At 34.3% G+C, this 20,770-nt stretch overlaps 1 protein-coding gene across 36 annotated transcripts in view; it reads left to right on the plus strand.

The window, feature by feature from the left end:
- The window catches only part of TRDN (triadin), a 565,674-nt gene that overhangs the window by 384,021 nt on the left and 160,883 nt on the right, over positions 1-20,770 (plus strand). For 34 of the 36 annotated variants that reach the window (XM_069076909.1, XM_069076882.1, XM_069076893.1 and 31 more), the window contains one exon: positions 7,461-7,508. The exons of the other annotated variants lie outside the window; for them this stretch is intronic. In XM_069076909.1, the coding sequence (XP_068933010.1) occupies positions 7,461-7,508 (48 nt within the window). The remainder of the gene's footprint in view (positions 1-7,460; positions 7,509-20,770) is intronic. 36 annotated transcript variants of the gene reach the window in all.

Genomic DNA, 20,770 nt, shown 5'->3' on the forward strand with positions numbered 1-20,770 from the left:
GGGAGAATATAGGTAAGATATGGACACCATAGGTCAAATTTGAAGTAGAGTTCAAGATCAGGGATATTAATCCAAGAAGGGATATGTCAGGTTATCAGTGAAGATCCCAAACCAATCAATTATCAAAGGTTGAAACAGTACCGATTAGCACCACAGACACCTAGAAGCAGATGGAATTCTACTACAATCAGCAGTCACACCCTGGGAGACTGTGACATAAAGGAAACATCATGGCAAGTCCTCTCACTGTGTGCCATGGTGAGGGTACTCAAAACCAACTTTGAAAGATCATATGAACATACCAGAAGGGTTTAATATGAAGATGAAAACTTGGGAGATATGATTACTATTTCAAATGTTTACAAATTTTTCACATGGAAGGAGAATGAATTGTTCCTTGGAGAGTGGAACTGAGACTAACAGATGAAGCAATGTAGTGGAAAGCATCCTGAACTTGAAATGATCAGACTTGAGTTCAGATTATGGTTCAGGTACTTACTTGGTGTATGTGCACTTGGAGTAATCATTTCCTTCTTCTAGCCTGAATGTCTTATGTGAAAAATAAAGCAGTTGGGCTATGTAGGATCTAAGAACCCTTCCCATTCAAAAATCCTAATGTCCTACTTGGTTATGGAGAGGTAGATTTCCAATTGATATCTTCCTAGTTCCCACAATGTTATTTCTTTCCCTATGAAGCAAGATCTAGAGACAAATGGGTTAGCTTCTGTTAAATTACTACATGAATGAACAAATCTTCTATCCTTCAACATGAACCTAGTCTTCTAACTAGGGTATGCCATTAGCTACCACAATACTTCCATGTGTTTTATTTAGAGGCAGAGAAGTGGTGAAGAAGATAGAATGTGGAAAGAGCTCAGACATCTCCTCTGTTACCCTAGGAAAATCATTCAAACTCTCTGAACCTCATTCTGTCTTCTGTAAATAAGGGATCATTGATAGTACCTAACCCACAAAGTTGTTGTGAGGATCAGATGAGGTATACAAAGCACTTATTATATAAATACTTAAATGGAAAAGATGAATCCATACTAAAGAGGGCACAGTTCTGTTTGGACTAGAATTCTGTGCATTGACTTTGGTCAATTAGCCAGCCAGCAAGTATTTATGAAGCATTCACTATGTCTAAGGCACTATGCTAAGCAATGGGGATAGAAAAAAGGGGAAAACATGATTCTTACCCTGAAGGAGATTATATTCTAATTAGATGACATGCAATAACTTTTTATAGAAGGCATATGTGATATAAATGGAAGGCAATGATGAAGGAGAGACACAATCAGTGTGTTGGAGGGAGATGGAGGAAGAGAGGGAAAATTGAGCAAGAAAGGATTTTTGGAGAAGACAGGGTTTGAGTAGAGTTTAGAAAGAGACCAAAGAAGCTATTTGGATGATGAGGTTGGATACTAGGTTGCAGAGGTTTTGAAATGAGTGAGAGGAGAGGAACTGTAAGAACCTAGTGTTGACACATTTCTCAAGGAATTTATTCAAGAAAGATGATTGGCAGAGACAGAGACAGAGAGACAGAGACAGTGAGAGACAGAGAGAGACAGAGAGACTTATAGCTAACAGGGATAATCAAATCAAATGAGGTTCAGAATATACTCATCTTTCATAGTTTAGGTATGCAAATTGACAAGATAACTACAGATAATTGTCTAAATACCCATTGACTTTCAGGATCTCTGAAAGTTTCTGTTTTACTTAGGTAGTGAAATTATCTAATCCTATTCAGTAATATGGATAACTCTCCACTAATAGAAGACATCTATCAAGGCTCAAAGCAATTATGTTACTTTTCTATTGGTACTATTGTGTTTTACCAGATGCATCACCACAAGATTGATAGAAATGACTTCACAACTTAAATGTGGGGTTGAATTACAATATATTTCACTTGAAGCTAGTGCTAAAACCTGCACTGCTTCTTTGGGCATAACCTGTGTTGTAATGGAAAGAATGCAAGCTCTAGAGTCAGAGACCCTAGATTCAAGTCCTACTGGTGATGTTCTACCTGTGTGATCTTGGACATTATTTAATTTCCATGGGCCTTAGTCTCTTTATTTATAAAATGAAAGCTTTAGATTAGATTATCTCGAAGATCCTATCCAATTCAAAATCTTTGTTCCCTCTTTAAGTCTGGCTATGAAAATAGTCCATAGGTTCTACAAGAGAGTCTTTTTGGAAGAAAGTGGTCACCCATCCTAAACTCATGTAACAATGTAATGGATAGTTCCCTTCCCACTCTGAGATGTATAGTTGGTCATCCTAACCAGTTCATTATACCCCCTGTATCCAATTTTGCTTTGTCTACTGTGGTGACTATTTGGGGGTAGGGTTTTAATTCTTGGTTTGATCCAGGGCCCTTCCAATGTCACAATACGTGCTGATAACCAAGAGTTCACCTCATCAGTGCCCAGTATCACCTTAGCATAGCTTTTGAAGAGACCTTATAAGGTCATGGTCAAATGACTCACACCAATTATTTTTATTTCCTTTGAATGTCATATTACACTATCCATCCAAATACCACTGATTCTCCCTTATATCACAATAGTGTCCACATTCTTAGTGAATCATTTCAGGTCTAAATTATTCAAGTTCTAGCCCATTTCAAAAGTGATTCTATGTGCTTTACATTTAATACTGGAAAATTGTGCAAAAATTTACATGAAACCCTATTTCCCTCATTACTTGTATATGCAGTCCATCCAGCCTACTAGGCAATGACACAGAAATCACCAAAAGGCAGCAGGTGCCCACCCACCCTCTATTCCTCTGTGATACTGGAGTAATCTGATGATACTAAATTTATTTCCTCAATAAATTACACTTCTGACTGGGTTCAGGTGCCCCTATTATTCATATTAAATAGGTATTCCAAGCCTAGATCTACCAGTCTGATATCACTTTCATAGTGATACATACAGGAACCCATCAAATTTCATGTGTATCACCTCTGCATGGATGCTCTTCTCTTAATAAGCATCCATCTAACATGACATCAATAATATATAATCCCAAAATAATCAAATAGTCCTAGTCAAAAACCACATCAAAACCCAGTTTAAAAAAAAGTTTCTATGTGCCATTGTAATTAATAAACTATCAAGTACATATTAAAAAAGCTATGCTTTTAAGAATTCTAATTAGCCCAATCAAAAGGTTAAAATGTTGAAAATAAATTTTGAAAGCCTTACTGTCATTTTAAAGCATGGCTTAGTTATCCTATCATTTTTTTATATGATGATAAATTTTTATACAAATATAATCTGATGGACAAATTTAACAAATTCATGGTTATTTCTGCAATTAACTTTGGGAATGAAGCTCAATATCCCACTCAGGTTAAGAATAAGAAGGGTAAATCAAATAAACTGTTATAATGTGCCAGATACAAAAGTCAGAGAGCAATAAATTCTGGATTAAAACATGTGAGTATTTCTTCCCCAGCTTTTTTTTTTTACTTCAGTTTGCTGGAATTTCTCATAGAATTTCTTTTTTGTTTTCTTTCTCTTTTCCCTTGCTCATAGAAAGCAATTTCAGTTAGATACCCAATTTCTTCACCCAGATGTAATCAGAAACCTGGTAATATTTCTTTCTTTTTTTTTTAACTAAAAATAATTTTTTGGAGGGGAGAAGGCAGGGAAATTGGGGTTGTGACTTGCCCAAGGTCACACGGCTAGTAAGTGTTAGGTGTCTGAGGCTGGATTTGGACTCAGGTCCTCCTGACTCTAGGGCCAGTGCCACCCCATGGGTAATATTTCTAAGAAACCAATTTACATTTCTCCCTTCATTTCTAAATGAAGCTACAATACTTTCCCAAAACAAAATGATGGCATCCACAAAGATGGCATGAGAAACTTTACCAAAAGCCTTGCTAGAATGTAGTCAAACTATATTTATGCCATCCCTTATATGTACAAGTCTGGTAACCCTACCAAAAAAAAGAAAAATTAAGGTTATCTGGGGATGGTTTATTCTCAATAAGGGCATTCTGATTCTCTGTGATTTCTTTTCCCTTTGTTTAGATGCTCACAAATCCTGCATTGGTTGTCACTTTGCTTGAAAACAGAACTCATCACAACGATCTAAATGCATAACCAGCTTTGGAAAGGGCTTGGTCTTTGACCCAAGACCAACTTATTTTTCTCTGCTATTCTTTGCAATGTGCCATATAATGTTAAACACGTGCCCATAAGCACACAAAATGCCATATTGTCCTTTCTTCAGTCTCATTTTCTCAGGGACTTTCCCCTCCCCCCCACCAAGGCAAACACTAGACAGAATGTTCCTTCCAAAATTTTGGGGTCAGTTTCCCTTCTGCAAAAATAGAATTTCCAGTCAATCAGTGCATACTATCTATGTATATAGTGTGCTTCAAAAATTTTTAAATACATTTAAGATAAAGCGCCCATACCAATGTTTTTAGGCTCTTCAGTATATGCTGCTTTCCTCTTATTCATGTTCTACTGATAATGTATTATGTGCTTCATGAGTCCCATGGCCCAAGCTTTAATCCAATGAAATAAAGTTGGACCAAAAGGGAGAAGGCTGCTTTATAGCCTGAGTTTCTCCTATCTTTTTTTATATGTTGTCTAGCCAGAGAGATGACCTTCTGAAAAATAATTTTAAAAGAAAATAAAAATGAAAAACAACACAACAAAATTGATCAATCTTTTTTAAAAATATGACATTATATTCCCACCTTTTGGGCTTTGTTCATGTCATTTTTGTGATCTAAAATACATCTATTCTCAACTTTTATACTTCCTAATTTCTATTTTACCAGGCCCAGCTTTTCCTTCTTGAAATCATACCATATCACTTCAGTCCATATGACTTAATTTTCTCTTTTAGTCAATGACAATTGATAGCTTTTATTTTCTTTATTACTCATTTGATATTTAGTCCAATATTTACTCATTTGATAATTACTTGTGACACCTTTTGAGATGCTTCTTAGTTACTTAATTTGGCCTCTTACTTATAGTAATAATATTATTTTTTAAAGTTTACATTTATATAGCTCTTAAGCAGTAATCTATTTTCCATACAATAATGTGACTTTTATGACTACTTTGTTAGGAGTCAGTAGGAATATTATTTGGGCATCTAGGTAACTAAGGGGATAAAGTGCCTAGTCTGGAGTCAGGATGAGTCATCTTTCTGAGTTAAGGCCTCAGACATTTACTAGCTGTGTGACCCTGGGCAAATTACTTAACCCTGTTTGTTCAGTTCTCTCATCTGCAAAATAATCTGGAGAAGGAAATGGCAAACCACTCCCATATCTTTGTAAAGAAATCCCCAAATGAGGTTGAGAATAGTCAGACACAACTAAAAATGACTAAACAGCAGTAAAAAAAAATGATTATCTCTTTCTTACAAATTAAGAAAGCTGAAGTTCAGAGAAATTTTTATTTGTTCCACATTTTATGGTTATTAAGCTTCAGAGCTAAGACTTGACTCTGGATATTTGACTGTTAGTCTATTGATCTTTATATTACATACTTGATTAATATTTGTGAAATTAATGAATGAATGCTGTGCACACAATGAGCAGTTTTAACACTACTTTAATTCTCTTAGATTTAACCTAAGAGTAACTACACTGTATGAACTTGAGGTATGAAGAGCCTAAAGGCAACACAGAATGCAACATATCTTTTCAGGCATACTCAATATTTTGTTTTTATTTTGCTTGCTTGTACTTATTATTATAAGAGAATGTTCTACTGGGGTGGAAATCACAGGGAAGAGACAGTAAGGAAAACATGTCAATAAAACATTTACAATGAATAAGAGAAAAAAGAGACCCTCTAGGGTAGAAGTATTGGTCTCTTTTTTTAAAAAAAATCTAATTTGCTCAAATATAGGAATATGTATATAATTGACATGATACCTAATGGGCCTTGTGAATATTCAAGTGAGTGGAGTCTTGATCTTTCTCGTCTCTTTGTATTTGTCTAGTTCTAACCAAATACAGTTTAAAGGGGCCCAAAGTTCTAAAAAGAAGATCAGGCAAACCTAATCAGAGGTATAGTTCTACACAAGAGTGAGCTTAGGTATTTAATTTTGTACAGTCATTTGAGATCATTCTAAGCTGGTTCAATAGTTAAATCAACCACCCAGATGTGTTTTATATATGAAACAGTTTCCCAGATACCCTTATCAGGTTCTATTGGGATTCCTACCATCTTCAGACTCCACCTGCATAAACAGACCTCCTTGATTCAGTCTTAACTGGCACCATGAGAAAGTAATAATTAGACTAAGAGTGTGGTATTATAGCATTCGCTACAGCTTTGTTAAATAATTTCATAAAAATCAGTCTTTTCCCTCATATATATATACTCTCTGTATATGTTTGTTTTCAAGCAAACACTTTCAGGTTCATTCATTCATTCAACAAGAATCTATTAATTGCTTTCTGTGTGTCAAGCACTGTATTAAGCATGGGTGGTAAAAGAGAAAAGACAGACGGTCCTATATTCCAAGATATTGCATTCTATTTCAGGGAGGAGGGATTGGCCAATTTTGTCTTTTTTATCCCTGGTATTTAGCACACTGCCTGGTAAATAATAGGCTCTTAATAGAGGCTTATTGATTGATCTATGAATTCGGGCTAACAGAGTATGTTAGAAAACATTGAGCTACAGTTACCAAAAGAACTTCATTCTTTGTCACTTGGGAATTATGGGCACTTTGCCAAATTTTGCATTCTTTTTAAATATTGCAGGGCATAAAAATGACTGTTTTATTTTCCAGGATGAAATTTACTTTGATGAATAATTTCATTACTCTTTTAATGCTCAAATATTCAATGTTCAAATATTCAGTGTTCAAATAAGGGCCTCTAATTTATATTTCAGTGAGCATAGCATGCCTCAGTCAGATAAAATTCATCCTGAGTCATATACCAGTTTGTCCTTTGGTTGCTTTAGGATGACTTCATCCATCTAACATTCTAGTGGAATAAAATCCTAATCTATATATTAAACTCAATTATGCTATCCAGGCAACTGGTTAGGTTCTATCTAGATTGTATTTGAAGAACTACTCAGCTGACATTTTCACGACTCTAAAGAGTTTTAAAGATAGTCTAGAATGTAAGTAATTAATTGCGTTTCTGTCAAGCTGGTGATATTTGGCTTGTGTTAAAGAAAAAAGCAAAATACTAGAGAAGTCTTGAATGAATCATCAGGCTGGGGAAGACACCAAATCCATCCACCCCTCTTTTCCTCTATATTACTAGAGAAAAATAATTATAATATTTAATGTACTTCATAGATTGGGGAGAATTATTTTTATGTCTTTAAAAGCCTTAGAAGAATTTGTTTTAGAGACTTATGTAAGCACTGAATTCACTGTGGACACTTTCTGCCTCCAAGGGCTTCCATTCCAACAAGAAGTCTTAGTTGAGCCTTATCTTTGTTTTGCAGCAACTACAGGAAAGAAGGAAGAAAAATCAACCAAGGCAGCCGAGCAAGGTAAAAATAAATGAAGCGCGTTGACATTATCTCCTTTAGAAAGACAACTGCTCCAGAAGGAAAACACTGGATTGAGACAGGCAGAAGACAATAACCTATAAATTCATTGCTCCATTAGTGATTGCTTCCCTGTGCCACAGAGAATTTGAATACTCATGTAACTCAAGCTTTCCCTACCAGTTGAGAACAGGCAAACTGTACCAAGAACTTCATTACTTCCCAAGAAAAATAAGGCTGCTGAGAACAAGAGAACTATTTTAAGGAACTCAGTCAGGTTTTTGTTCAATGTGCCAGTCCAACATCAACAATAATAAATCAGTTTATCCTCCTGACTCCTCGACTGATTATATTGTAACAGCCATATTTTTACCTACTATTATTCAACACAATTTGTCCATGAAATAACAACTCATAGGTTTAATCTCAAAAAAGGGCTAAAGCCACAATCAAGAGTAAAAAAAAAATGTGCCTTGAGTCATGTTGATACTTAACAGATATCTCATCCCTGTTTTCCCAGAAAGGGAATCTTATTTCAAAGGAATAAGCTGTTAACTCCATAAGATAAACCAACTTGCATTAGAGAGCTAAGATAATTTCATGTAGTGCTGTACCTTGTTACTAGAGTGATATAGCATTATCACCATCATCATTATTATTTTAATTACACAAAAGAGTTCTTTAGAGTTGCCTGCTATTATTTACCAAGTCATAGAATTATAAAATCTCAGAGTTGGATGGGATCTCAGAAGCCATTGAGTTCATTCTCTCTCAATCAGTAGGAATCCCCACTAGACTGTTCAACCTCTCTAGACTAGAAGACCTCTAGAAATAGGAAATTCACCATCTCCCAAGGCAGCCCATTTTACTTTGTGGCAGGTCCAATAGTTTGAAAGCTTTCCCTGGCATGGTACCCGATTGTTTTTTTTTTCTTTAAGTTCAACCCCATTGGTTGTTATTCTGCCCACTAGGGCCAAGAAGAATAAAAGTAATACCATTATATGACTGCCCTTTAAATACTTGAATCAGGTACTATGTTCAAGGACTGGCTTTTATTTTATCTTTCTTTTTGTTTCTTTTTATATTATCAGTACTTAGTACAGTCTCTGGCACATAGTAAGTGCATAATAAATATTTATTGACTTATTGACTTCTCCCATGTTCCATGTGCCCAAGTGTTCTCTCTAGTTAAATGCTCCCATTTTTTCAACCAATCTTCATATTTCATGGTTTTAGACAATGGCTCATAACTGACTGGGCTTTTCCAGAGTCTTTCTACCATGCCAATGTCTTTAAAATGTAGTGCCCAGAACTGAAAATAACACTCCAGATGTGGTCTGACCATGGAAGCATGGGACTATAATGTTTCTAGTTCTGAATATTATTTATCCGTTTATGTAGCCTAACTTTACATTAGCTTTTGGGTTGACATTTCATACTGCATTAATATATGTTGAACTTGAAAGCTCACTAAAATCTCCAGGGGTTTTGCATATGATATTATTAGCCATATCTCCTCCTCTTTTAAATGCTGATTTTTAAACACAGAAAGATCCGAGTTTGGCAAATCTCTGTGAAATTTCATCTTATAGATATAGTGTGTAATTTTAGCCAGTGGAGATATATTTCTTTTTTTGTTTAGACCTGTAGTAAAAAAAACCCTCTATTAATACAATTTAGAAGTATTCTACAGCATATAGTTGTAGTGTTTCCAGGGTTGCTGAAATGTTAATTTACTTACTCAGTGGTAGAACTAGTATTTTTCAGAGGCAGAATTTCTACCATGTCATGGCTTTTAACCCAGTTTTCTATCTTACACTCTGTCTCTCTTGTTGTAATTTTATTACCCAACATGTGAGAAATCACTGTATCTGTGCTGTTCATTGTGTAATTTGAAAAGTATGACTCCTATGCCTTTATTCACTTCTTTGGTAACAAAAGTATTGGAAAGAACATGGCCAAGAGAGTGGAAGACATAATCTCATGACACTCTACTAAAGACATATTGACATAGATCCATCGATCACAGCTTTTGGGGGACAATCTTTCAACAAGTTTATAACCATTTATATCACTCTAACTATATCACCATTCAGTCCACTTCTCCCTCTTATCCACAAGTATATCAAGAGTTGTTGTTCACTTGATTCAGTCGTGTCTTATTCCTTATGGCCCCATATGGTGTTTTCTTGGCAAAGATAATGGAGTGGTTTGCCATTTCCTTCTCCGGATCATTTTACAAATCAACTGAGGCAAACAGGGTTAAGTGACTTGCCCAGGATCCCACAGCTAATAAGTGTCTCAGGCCAGATTTTAACTCAGGAAGATGAGTCTTCTTGACTTCAGGCCCAGGACTCTAGCCACTTGGCCACCTAGCTGCCCAAGAGACATTCTATCAAATGCCTTGCTGATATCCAGGTAATACATACATAATTTCCCTAATCTTCTATTCTAGAACATTGTCATAAAAAGGACATGATGTTAATCTAGCATATATTCATAGGTTCATTGATTTAGAGCTTGAAAAGACCTTTGTGGCCATCTATCTGTATCAACCCCCTCATTTTAAAAATGAAAAAGATGAAGAGGCTAAGTATCAGAGGTAGGATCTGAACCCAGAATCTCTGACTTCAGTTTCAGCACTTTTTTTTCTATTGTGCTATACTGCTAATAGCTCAGTGATCAATTAATCAATCAATCAACCAACATACATTTATTAAGTACCTACTGTATTTTTAATTTAAATAATATTTATTAAGTACTACCAATAACTATGCTACATGTTTGATATACAAAAAATGAAACATCTACAAGTTATTTCAGTATTATAAGGTTTATTCTCATTGCTTATAAAATGAAGACATATGTGTATATATATGTATATGTATTTTTAAACATTTCCTAATTTTATCTTTACAACAACCTTGTGCTGTCAATGGTGTTAGTAGCATCCTTACTGCAAGGATAGGAAATCTAAACCTTAGAAATTTTAAGGGACTAAACTAAGGGTACACATAAAGTAAATTTCTGAGATGAGTCTGAAACTCATATTCTGTGACTCATAATCTAAATTTGGTGATCTTACCACTATACCACATTATCTTCTTGAAGTTCATTCAGGCCTTGTGACCTAAAATCATTGAAAGAATCCAAATGTTCTCTTGCCATCTCTTTATTCATCTTGATTTCTAATTTTCTATACACCATTTTGATTCTGTGATGGTCAATCTCTTTCTTTTTCTCTCTCCCACTTTCTCTCCCTCTCTCTCTCTCTTTCCTCCCAACCATCTTGGAAAAGAGAGTAGAAGTGAACTATGTGTCAAGTAGTTTTGCCAATTCTCTGTCATCTGTTATAATGACCCAATTTGCTCCAAGTGATAAACCAATCTGTCCTTAGACCTTTCTTCTTAAGGAAGCCCTGTTGGTTTTTCTTAGTATTTATCATGCATTTAAATTTATTCTGAATTTTAGTGGTCTTTACACTAAAGAAATCATGTCACTCAGCAGAGACAAAACTCGATAAGGAGAAATTATAAGAAGACTGTGCCACTACATTTAGTGTCAGTTACCAATGAAATTATGTTACTGTTTTCACTGATTTTGTCAGGATTGAACCAAAAAATAAGTCATCTTCCAAATTGGGTTTGTAATTAAAGTGCAAAGTCAAGATATACAAAGTAGACGAGACCTTTAAACACAATTAATTTAGCCCCCAAATTTCATGGAAAATAAAAACTGAGATTCAGAGAAATTAAATAATTTGCCTGAAGTTATATGACTTACAGTTGGAAGAGACCAATCATGTAATACAGTGATCCCCATTTAGTGGGAACCCTTTTGGAACTCACAAAAACGGCCCAAGTAGATCATGCTAAAAATTATTTAGCAACTTCTTAAATAGTAACGAATTGTAGAATATTATGAGTAGTGGGAGCATAAACACATTTTATTGTTGTTCTTGTTGACAAGAGTTCCAAGAACAAAAACCATTGGGAACCACTGATATAGCCTAACTTCCTCACCTTACATGTGAAGAAATCAAGTCCCAGAGAGTTAAATGACTTACCAAGACACACATAAGTATTAAGGATTACAACTGGCATGTCAATACCATTCCTCTAACTTGAAATGAACAACTCAAAATTTTAAGTTGGTGGTAGGCAACTATTTAGGAACAGACTGGACACCAGAAGCTAGGTTTCTTGTGTCCAAGCACAAGGATCTTTCTGTCATAGCACATAGAAAACACACACTTTTAAAATCTATAATTCTTAACATTGATATCACCATGAAGAAAAATTTCAAAATAAGTAGAATAATCAAGGACCATTGATCTCTGTATACTATCTGTCACTTAGGGCTTTGAATGGAATATGTTTCTCTATGTAGGGAAAGTCTTTGAATATTTGCTGATAATGAAAAATGAACATTAAAAACTAGATCTTTCTTGTTAGAGACAACTTCATTATAATTATCCTCTCTTAATGATGTGATTTTTTTATTATATGATGTGCTTAATTAATTTATAAGATGAAAATGGAAAAGTGTTTTCGTGAACATAAGATATCGAGCAGGTTAGAGTCAGGAACACCTGAGTTCAAATGCTTCCTCACAATTCATTAACTGTATTATCTTGAGCAAGTCACTTACACTCTTGTTTGCCTTAGTTTCCTCATTATAAAAATAAAGATAACAATAGCATTTATTTCTCAGGATTGTTGTGAAGATCAAAAGAGATAATGTCTGAAAAGTGCTTTGAAAACCTTAAAACACTATGAAAATGCTAGCAATTCATATTATTTTTATTATTAATATTATATTCATAAAATTATGTAAGAGCATTTATTAATAAGGAATATTCATATTTTCATATTCTGATATTTTGAGTGTCATTAATTATGCCTTATTTCCTTGTTGGAGACTACTGAAAAATACTATTTGGAATAATCAGTAAAAATAATTATAAAAGAGGTACTCTGGAAACAGAACTGAATCTGGATAGAATTTAGGAAATTTGGGTTAAAATCTTGCCTTGGTAACTTATTGCCTATTTCATTTTAGGCAAAGCACTGAACTTCTGTGGTCCTCAGTTACTAATTTGCAAAATGAAGGAAGTGGACTAGGATCCTAATATCTCAAAGTATATGTATATATATATATATATATATATATATACTATCTGAATTTAAATGTATATAAGTATACAAATATATACTTATATATTGTGCTTACTTGATATATATACTTACATATATTTATATTCAGATAGTGTTTATAAATTGCTTACTCATATTATTTACTTTTAACTTCCTTGAAACTATTCTGTGAGATAAGCAGAATGGTTATTTCCCCATTTTACAAATGAGGAATGAAATTAAATGTCACTAAGGTATTACTTTGTCTCTAAGAACACATGAAAAAATATCTCTGAGAAAACCTGACCATGAACCTAGGCCCTCTCACACTGAATCCACTATTACAAACATATTACAATCCAGGCTCGTTCCAAACTCCAGTAATCGTCCCACATAGAGTTTTATTTTTTAAATTATTTCATATTCTATTTTGATGACAGTTATAATAACATACAGTTACATAGTGATTTTAGGTTTGTGAACCACTTTTCATGCATTATGTCATTTGATCCTTGATATGGACCTTTTGTCCTTTTGTAATAGTAGATGACTTGCATAAAATCAGAGGCCTTAAACTTTCTTTAGAGTTGGAGTTAGTTGTGTTTGCTTCATAGTAATACATTTTAATTTTCAGGCAGGAAAAAATACCTCATATTCTATTCTTATTAAAATAAAGAGAAACATAATCAGAGAAGTAAAATACCTATACAATAAAATTTTTATCTTAGAATGTGTGGGAAAGGCTGGTATTACATGCTTTCTAGGCTAGATTGTCTACTTCTAATGGGGGAAGACTGAATATCACCTATACTTGATCATTGCTGTTCAGTTGTTTTAGTCATGTCTGACTCTGTGAGACCCCATTGGAATTTTCTAGACAAAGATACTGGAGAGATTTGCCATTTCCTTCTCCAGCTCACTTTATAGATGAGGACACTGAGACAGACAGGGTTAAATGACTTGCCCAGGGCCAAATTTGAACTCAGGTCTTCCTGATTTCAGGTCTTGTGCTGTATCTGTTTTGCCACCTAGTTATCCTTGTTGGTCAGGAAGAGATTTAATTGAAAACCCATAGATGGTCATCATGGAACAATTGTGCTTACTTGATAGAACATTACATAATGGCATGCCATGCATAGTAACATAGCAATGCAATCCTTACTCTTAAGGTGATATGTTAAAGACTATTTTTATTTTTTGGTTTTGGTTTTTGGTATAACCAGGTAATTAGAGATATTTTGTACTGAATGTTGCTAGGTACAGAACAGTTACTTCAAGGATTTCAGATATAATTTTAGCTACTACCATGAAAAGGATGTTGGATTTGGAGCAAGAGAAGATGGGTTCTAACTCTGACTCAGTTTACTTATATGATCTTGAGCTAATTATTTAACCTCTCTGGGACTCAGTTTTCTCATTTTTAAAATGAGGGGCCTGGGCTACATAACTGTTAAGAGAATCATACATATGTATATGAAACAGTGTGACAAAATTGATAGAACATTGTCCTAAGATTAGAGAAGATCTGGGTTCAAATTTTTCCTTTGGCTTTTGCTTACTTACTAGACTTATCCAAGGTCACATAGCTGATGTGGCAAAATCACCACTTAAATTCTGGTTTTCCGATTTGAGGGCTCATTTTGTTATTATGTTCCACCACATTTTGACATGAGCTACTTTTCAATTTTCTCTCAATACAAGTCATGTTTTTAAATTTAAAAAATACAGTATCAATTGCCTTTTTTTCAGAATAAATCCAGAGTAATCAATTAGCAAGCACTTATGCCAACTGTAACATATTGAAGCTATGATGGGTAATGTCACAAAGTGAAAGGAGTAATTGTATATCTTATTCTAAATTGGTAAGTTATATTTCATAAAGCTCAATGAATTATATTGCTTTGGATTTACCACATTTATTTCTATGCCCTTCCCCTTGTGTATTTTTCCATCCCTATCTTTTAAGAAGAAAAATATTTCCATTTGCAATTCTCCTCCTTAATTCCCCCTCCCTTCATAAGGTTTCTCTAAATGGAGGGTATTTTATCTGTGCCTGGTCAGACAAAGCATTCTAAAAGGGGTGGCAGTTTCCTTACCAGTGACTTGGGTAGATTAGGGTTCAGGAACTTATTCTTATGTTCTTCATCCACTGAGTTCTCTCTTCTGTTCCCACTGGGATTATCAGCCTTTCAGGGATGTCTAACCATGTGGGTGAATCCAGAGAAATGATCAGGCATTTTAAGCACTATGCCACCATCTTTTTTCCTTAGAACAAACCTGAAATTACAAAGGAATTATTTTTATAAATTAAAACATTTTAAATCACATTCAAATAATTTGTCTTCCTTATCTTTACATATATATCTTGAACAGCCTTTCTTTGTTATTTTCAACCCTCTCTTACTGAGAAATATACATGTTATTTAAAGTAGTCTTTCACTGTACCTAGGGACAAAGTATTGAAGGAAGGAAGAGGTATAGGGGATCTTTATTTTTCTACTTACTGCTCTGTCAAATCACATTGTAACTAAAGGAGTCACTGCCATTTAGTAAATCTTTAATGTGCAAATATTAATTTATTATCAAGGATGTTGTTGTTTAGTCATGTTTCAGTTGTGTCTGACTCTGTGACCCCATTTGGAGTTTTCTTGGCAAAGATACTGGAGTGATTTTCCATTTTCTTCTTCAGCTCATTTTGCAGATGAGGAAACTAAAGCAAACAAGGGTTGAGTAACTTGTTCAAGGTCACACAACTAGAAAGTGGCTGAGGCTGGATTTAAACTCAGGTCTTCCTGACTCCATTCCCAGCATTTTATCCACTGTACCACCTAGCTGCCTGTTATCAAGGATAGTAAAGCCAGAATTATTACATTATGTCATTTCCCTGAGTTTTCAGCAAAGCAAAATATTGAGAGGAAAGAATAACATTATTTATATAAAGAAATTGAGATATATGGGTGAGGGAAATGCTTGGGGTAATTGACAACCTCTTCTCTGCCCCCCTCTAAATTCTCATTATGAAAAAAATAATGAAAATTAACTGAATTAATTTGATTAATGTCATTATCTAAATGTAGATAAATCAGACCAGGACCCCAATCTCCCATTTACCAAATATACAGGAATCTAGATAATATTAAAGATATCTCCCAGTTCTAAAACTAAATGATTACTAACATCAAATACAAAAGAAAGGAGTGGTACCATGACTTGCACTTTCTCTATTAAGTCAGTTCAGTTCCCCAAACACTTGTTAACACCTACTACGTGTGAGTTACTAGGGCAAGGCAATTAGACTTAGATGATTCAGAGACCACCAATCAAATTAACCGAAAAGTGACAAAAACAATCACTACAGTTTATCACTATCTAGCTTAACAATTAAGATTACCTGTTTGTATAGGTGCAATAGATTAAGAAAAATGGATTGTACTTCATGGTTTGACTGTGTTGGGTTCTATTATGGTGAATTTATAAATATATGTTCACTGAACTAAAATGAAAACTTCCAGACTAAAAGAAAAAAAAAGATAACATTTTATTATTTTGGTCAATTACACTGTCAACAACAGATTCATTAGAAATTCCCATAATACAAAAAGGATCCATGGATAGGAAACTCCCTTTACTGATATTGACATCAACACATTTTTGACATAGTTGATACAGTATTGCTTTACATAGAGGTTGAATGATTTGTTTTTGATCATATATACAACTAGTAATTGTTAAAAGAAGGAGGTGTTCCCAGACTTTTCTTACTCTAATCTAATATTACATTTTATAAAAAGGAGAGAAGGCTATATATGTCACTTATTATATCAGCTTAATTTTTTTGCTCCTCTGAAATTATATGAATACGCAAGCATAGTGCTTTTTAAGTTTGACATGAACGACTTTTAAAGTTGCTTAATATAAAGACCCTTGGTGTCCCTTATAGTAAAATACTTAAAAGATTCTGCTCTTTTCCTTATGTGATGTGGCATTGTAAGCTATGGTACTTGTAGCCAAAGGTACTCTCCTCAAGTCATCATAAACAGTGCATGAAATCTCAATGTCATGGCATGCTATGTATAGCCATTGCTGTCCTCTGACACTGTTGTAACATTCTCCTGAAAACACACTAAAAACTAGAATGCCTTGCCCTTTTTCAAGTGGATGCTAAGAATGGTTGTCACTTCTTTGGGAATGAATAATGAATGTTGTATATTTGTGTATCAAAGTGAAATTTTAAAAGATCAATAGCCAAAACTAAATTCTGAAATAAAGTAAATATAAAGGTGTTTAGAGACACACAATGTATTTGAATGTTTTGCATAATACTATGTAGTAGCTTAAATAATTACCATTATTAGTCTTTCTGTAAAAAATGTAAATCAAATTTCCCTTGGATATTGTAAATAGCATAAGTGTTTTCGTTGTGTTGAGATGGGATATGAAAAAATAGGATATGGAAAGCATGTTGTTGACCCTCAATAAATGTTAAAGGATAAACAAAATTATTGATTCCTTGTGGAGTCCACATTTATTTTTTGCCAATACTTCCTGACTTTGTTAATTAATATTTATTGAGCGCCCACAATGTGCTAGGCGCTGGGGAAATGGTGCATATGATATGGTGCCTGTCCTGTAGGATTATGTTCTAAGACTACCTATGACAGATATGCATTTTTACCCTCCATATTTACATATTTTCAAAATGACCTTGGAAGGTGTCCCACAATCTCACTTTCTAGACACCACTTCTCATTTAAGGTTGCTCTTCTTGCATTTCATATTTTTGTAAGTATTTTCTTGAGAAACATTTTACCAAATTTGTAAATGATCTCTTGAGCCACACAAGAGAAAAGGGAAAATCACAAAACAAATCACACATTTTTAGAAGGATAACAAACACCAACATAGCATTTCTCAAGTGCTTGATATGTAGGGGTCAGCTGAAGAAAACTCTAATTAACATTTATACTTCAAGAATCTGCAACCACAATAAATCATGGTTAGATTTATTGTTTTGTTGATTGTCTAGACTTAAATGTGAATAATGCAGATTTCATTTAGAAGTATGTGTTCATACATCCTCCCCTCATTAAAAATTTACCACACACATGGTTTGAGCTCAGTAGGACTATACCAGAAGGCTCAGGACATGGCATTATCACCAGACTAGAGACCTGATAAAAGGAGGTTATTATGGTTATTATTATTATTATTAATAGTAATAATATACTTGGCATTTACATAGCACTTTAAGGTTTATAAAGTGCTTAACTTCTGTTATCTCTTTGAGCTTCACAACATCCCTACTGATACATATCAAACACTGGTTGTAAAAGCAAAAACAATCCTGGTCTTGCCCCCAAACATCAATTATTCATATACTTTCCAAAGCTTCATGAAAAACGTTCTATCAGCTTCCCAGAAGCTACATTTTTGTATTTACCTAGAAATCACAGTCCTCTGTCATGTGGTGTTTGGTATACCTTTAATTATGAAGGTCACTATTTAAGGTAGGCACAATTTCAGGAACATAATAGAGGGTTGGTTGGTCATAATCAGGGATGATATTAGGAATAATATACTTCTACCATTAGTTAGAGGGTTCAGATGTCTGCTACCATCAATCTGGTTCTCCTTCCCTATGAGATAATGAGATATTACCATCCTTTCTTCATATTAGAGAGAATGCAATCTTCTAAAACTGGATCACACAATGGACAAATTTCTAGTAATAATTTATCATTCCCTTCTTTCCCCCCAAACCACTGTCTGGTAAGGTTGGCTATATAAAAAATGAAAAAAGCAATCCTCACTAATATGCACTCACTCAGTTTTGCAATCAATACAACACTCAATTTTAGAATGTAGGCAGGTCAAATTATTTCCCAATTTTTACCATCAGCCAATCCCCTGGGTTTGACTTTCTTTTGGTCCTCACTCCCAAGTAGTTGCAAATCTTTGAACTGCCTTGGAAAGGGAAGCAGGAAATATAAATTTTAAGATGCTTGCCCCATTATAACAATCTGTTTCCTTAAGAGTTGATAGCTTAGAAATATGATTGGTCTCAAGTTACATATTCTTTCTTTCTCTGTTATTGAGGGGCTTATGAGTTATTATTTTAATAAGAGATTAACTATAATATTCTCTCATGATTATTTCATACCAGTCACCCCCAGGATTAAAAAATAAAGCATTTTTTTCACTGGGATTCAAACCTTCGTCCTTTTTAGTTCTGAGTACCACAAACATTCATTGGCCTCCTCTATTTCAATCCCTTATTCACAAAAAAACACAAATCATATCACATATAGCTACCTATAGTTTTACATTAATAGTAAAATAACTTTTTAAAATATCATATAAATCAATGTTCATCAACAATATATTAAAAAGAAGAGAAAATTGTAAAAAATGTTGCTTTCAAGGAGATTGAGGATAGAGTTCACCTTCAGGTTTGTTTTTTTTCTGGTTCTCAGTTTTAGCCCATTCCAAGCACAAACTTTTGTAGCAATTTGTAAAGAGCTCTTACCACATTGGTACTCAGGTTTAGTTTTCATTCCGAACATTCACTATCACTCTGTTCTAATGGAACTCCAATGGAAACCAAATCTCATTCCCAACCACTTCATCTCAGAGTCCCAAAGCTCATTCTCCTAATCACAAAGCAAGTCACCCAGTAATCTAATAGGTTCTCTTCTAACCCATAGAATTTCAGTGTTCTTCATGAATTTTTCTACATCTCAAAGAAATCCAGATTACACCATTAAAATATTCCATTTTTTTTACCATTTATGAAAATAGTAATTTCCCCAAATCCTTGTTTAATTGCTTTGTCCATGTATTTCTTCCCACTTCTTACTCCTTGAACACTGTATACCCATACTCTTCTGATATCCTCAGCCAACCCTGCTCTATAGGGGAAAAGAAGGCACCCCAAAGAGCCCTCCATTATTGTCTAACCCTTTCCCACCCACCCCCAAACCCTGTCATTTGCTTTCACCATTAGTGGATAATGTGCTTTCAGCAACTCTAGTGGATAACCACTGAGAAGAGTGGAGAGTTAGGTAGGTATAGACTAAATATAGGACATTGCTGGTGTCATTTGTAGCTTGGATAAACAACAAATAATCTTCCTTATAACTCACATTTATATAATACTTTCAAGATTATAACATATTGGTAATCAAATGTTTACTGCCCAGGAACCACTTAGCTGTCCATGTCTCCATGCTCAGCTATATGAATCTTAAACTAGCCTTTTATACTCTGGAACCAAATTTTGTCATCTAATCTGTTTGGATGCTTTACTCAGTTGAAGATTTAAAAAATCTCTTTTGATTTTTTTAATTAGCCTACTAGATAAAGTTGTTAAATTCCTATAAACTTTCAGCAATTATCCTCCATCTACTTTATAGTGTCAAATTTCTACATCATAAAAAGATAAAATAATTTTAAAAGTCAAATCAAACCTAATTATAATTTATGATGAGTAATGTAAGAAATTAAAAGATAACATAATCCACAGAATTTTTTTCTTACTTCTTTGTGGTGGGTGGGGTTGGGAAGCAAGGGTAACTCAAGGGACACACACACAAAAAGCTTTCTTCCCAAACCATTTTACAAGCCACATAGTAGTTCCAGGTTTGCTCTATCTGTCAAAACCTTTATATTAAAGTTCAACTTCATGCTATAGAGAGCCCATAATTAACCATTTTCAGGGACTTCTCTTAACAAATATCAGCAGATCATTCCACATCACAGAACTTGAATGAGCATCCCTGGCAGCAAAAAAAAAAATTGTAAAGACAACTTATGCACATGCTGTGCAGACATTTGCAGATGAAAGAAATACACAGCTCTCTTCAGGGAGGGCAAATGAGCTCATTCTGGTTTCCTGACATTTTGGAACAGGTTATGAAATATACTGTAGAAAATGCATTCATGATTTTGCAAGATGGCACAGGAATCCACCTACTCCTGAAACCTCATGGACATTGAGTTGCTGAGTGTGGCATCTTTCTATTTATTGTCATTTCCACTATAGCTAATCTCCTGTAGCTACTTTGACGTGGGAGCCCTTTTTTAGTCTCCAACAGACTATGTATCGCATGTGGCAGTATTACAAAAGCTGAG

The sequence above is a fragment of the Petaurus breviceps genome, unplaced genomic scaffold, assembly GCF_028583685.1.
Source record: "Petaurus breviceps papuanus isolate PSGF00001 unplaced genomic scaffold, PetGlider_PUasm1.0 90977, whole genome shotgun sequence".
NCBI classification, from domain to species: Eukaryota; Metazoa; Chordata; class Mammalia; order Diprotodontia; family Petauridae; genus Petaurus; species Petaurus breviceps.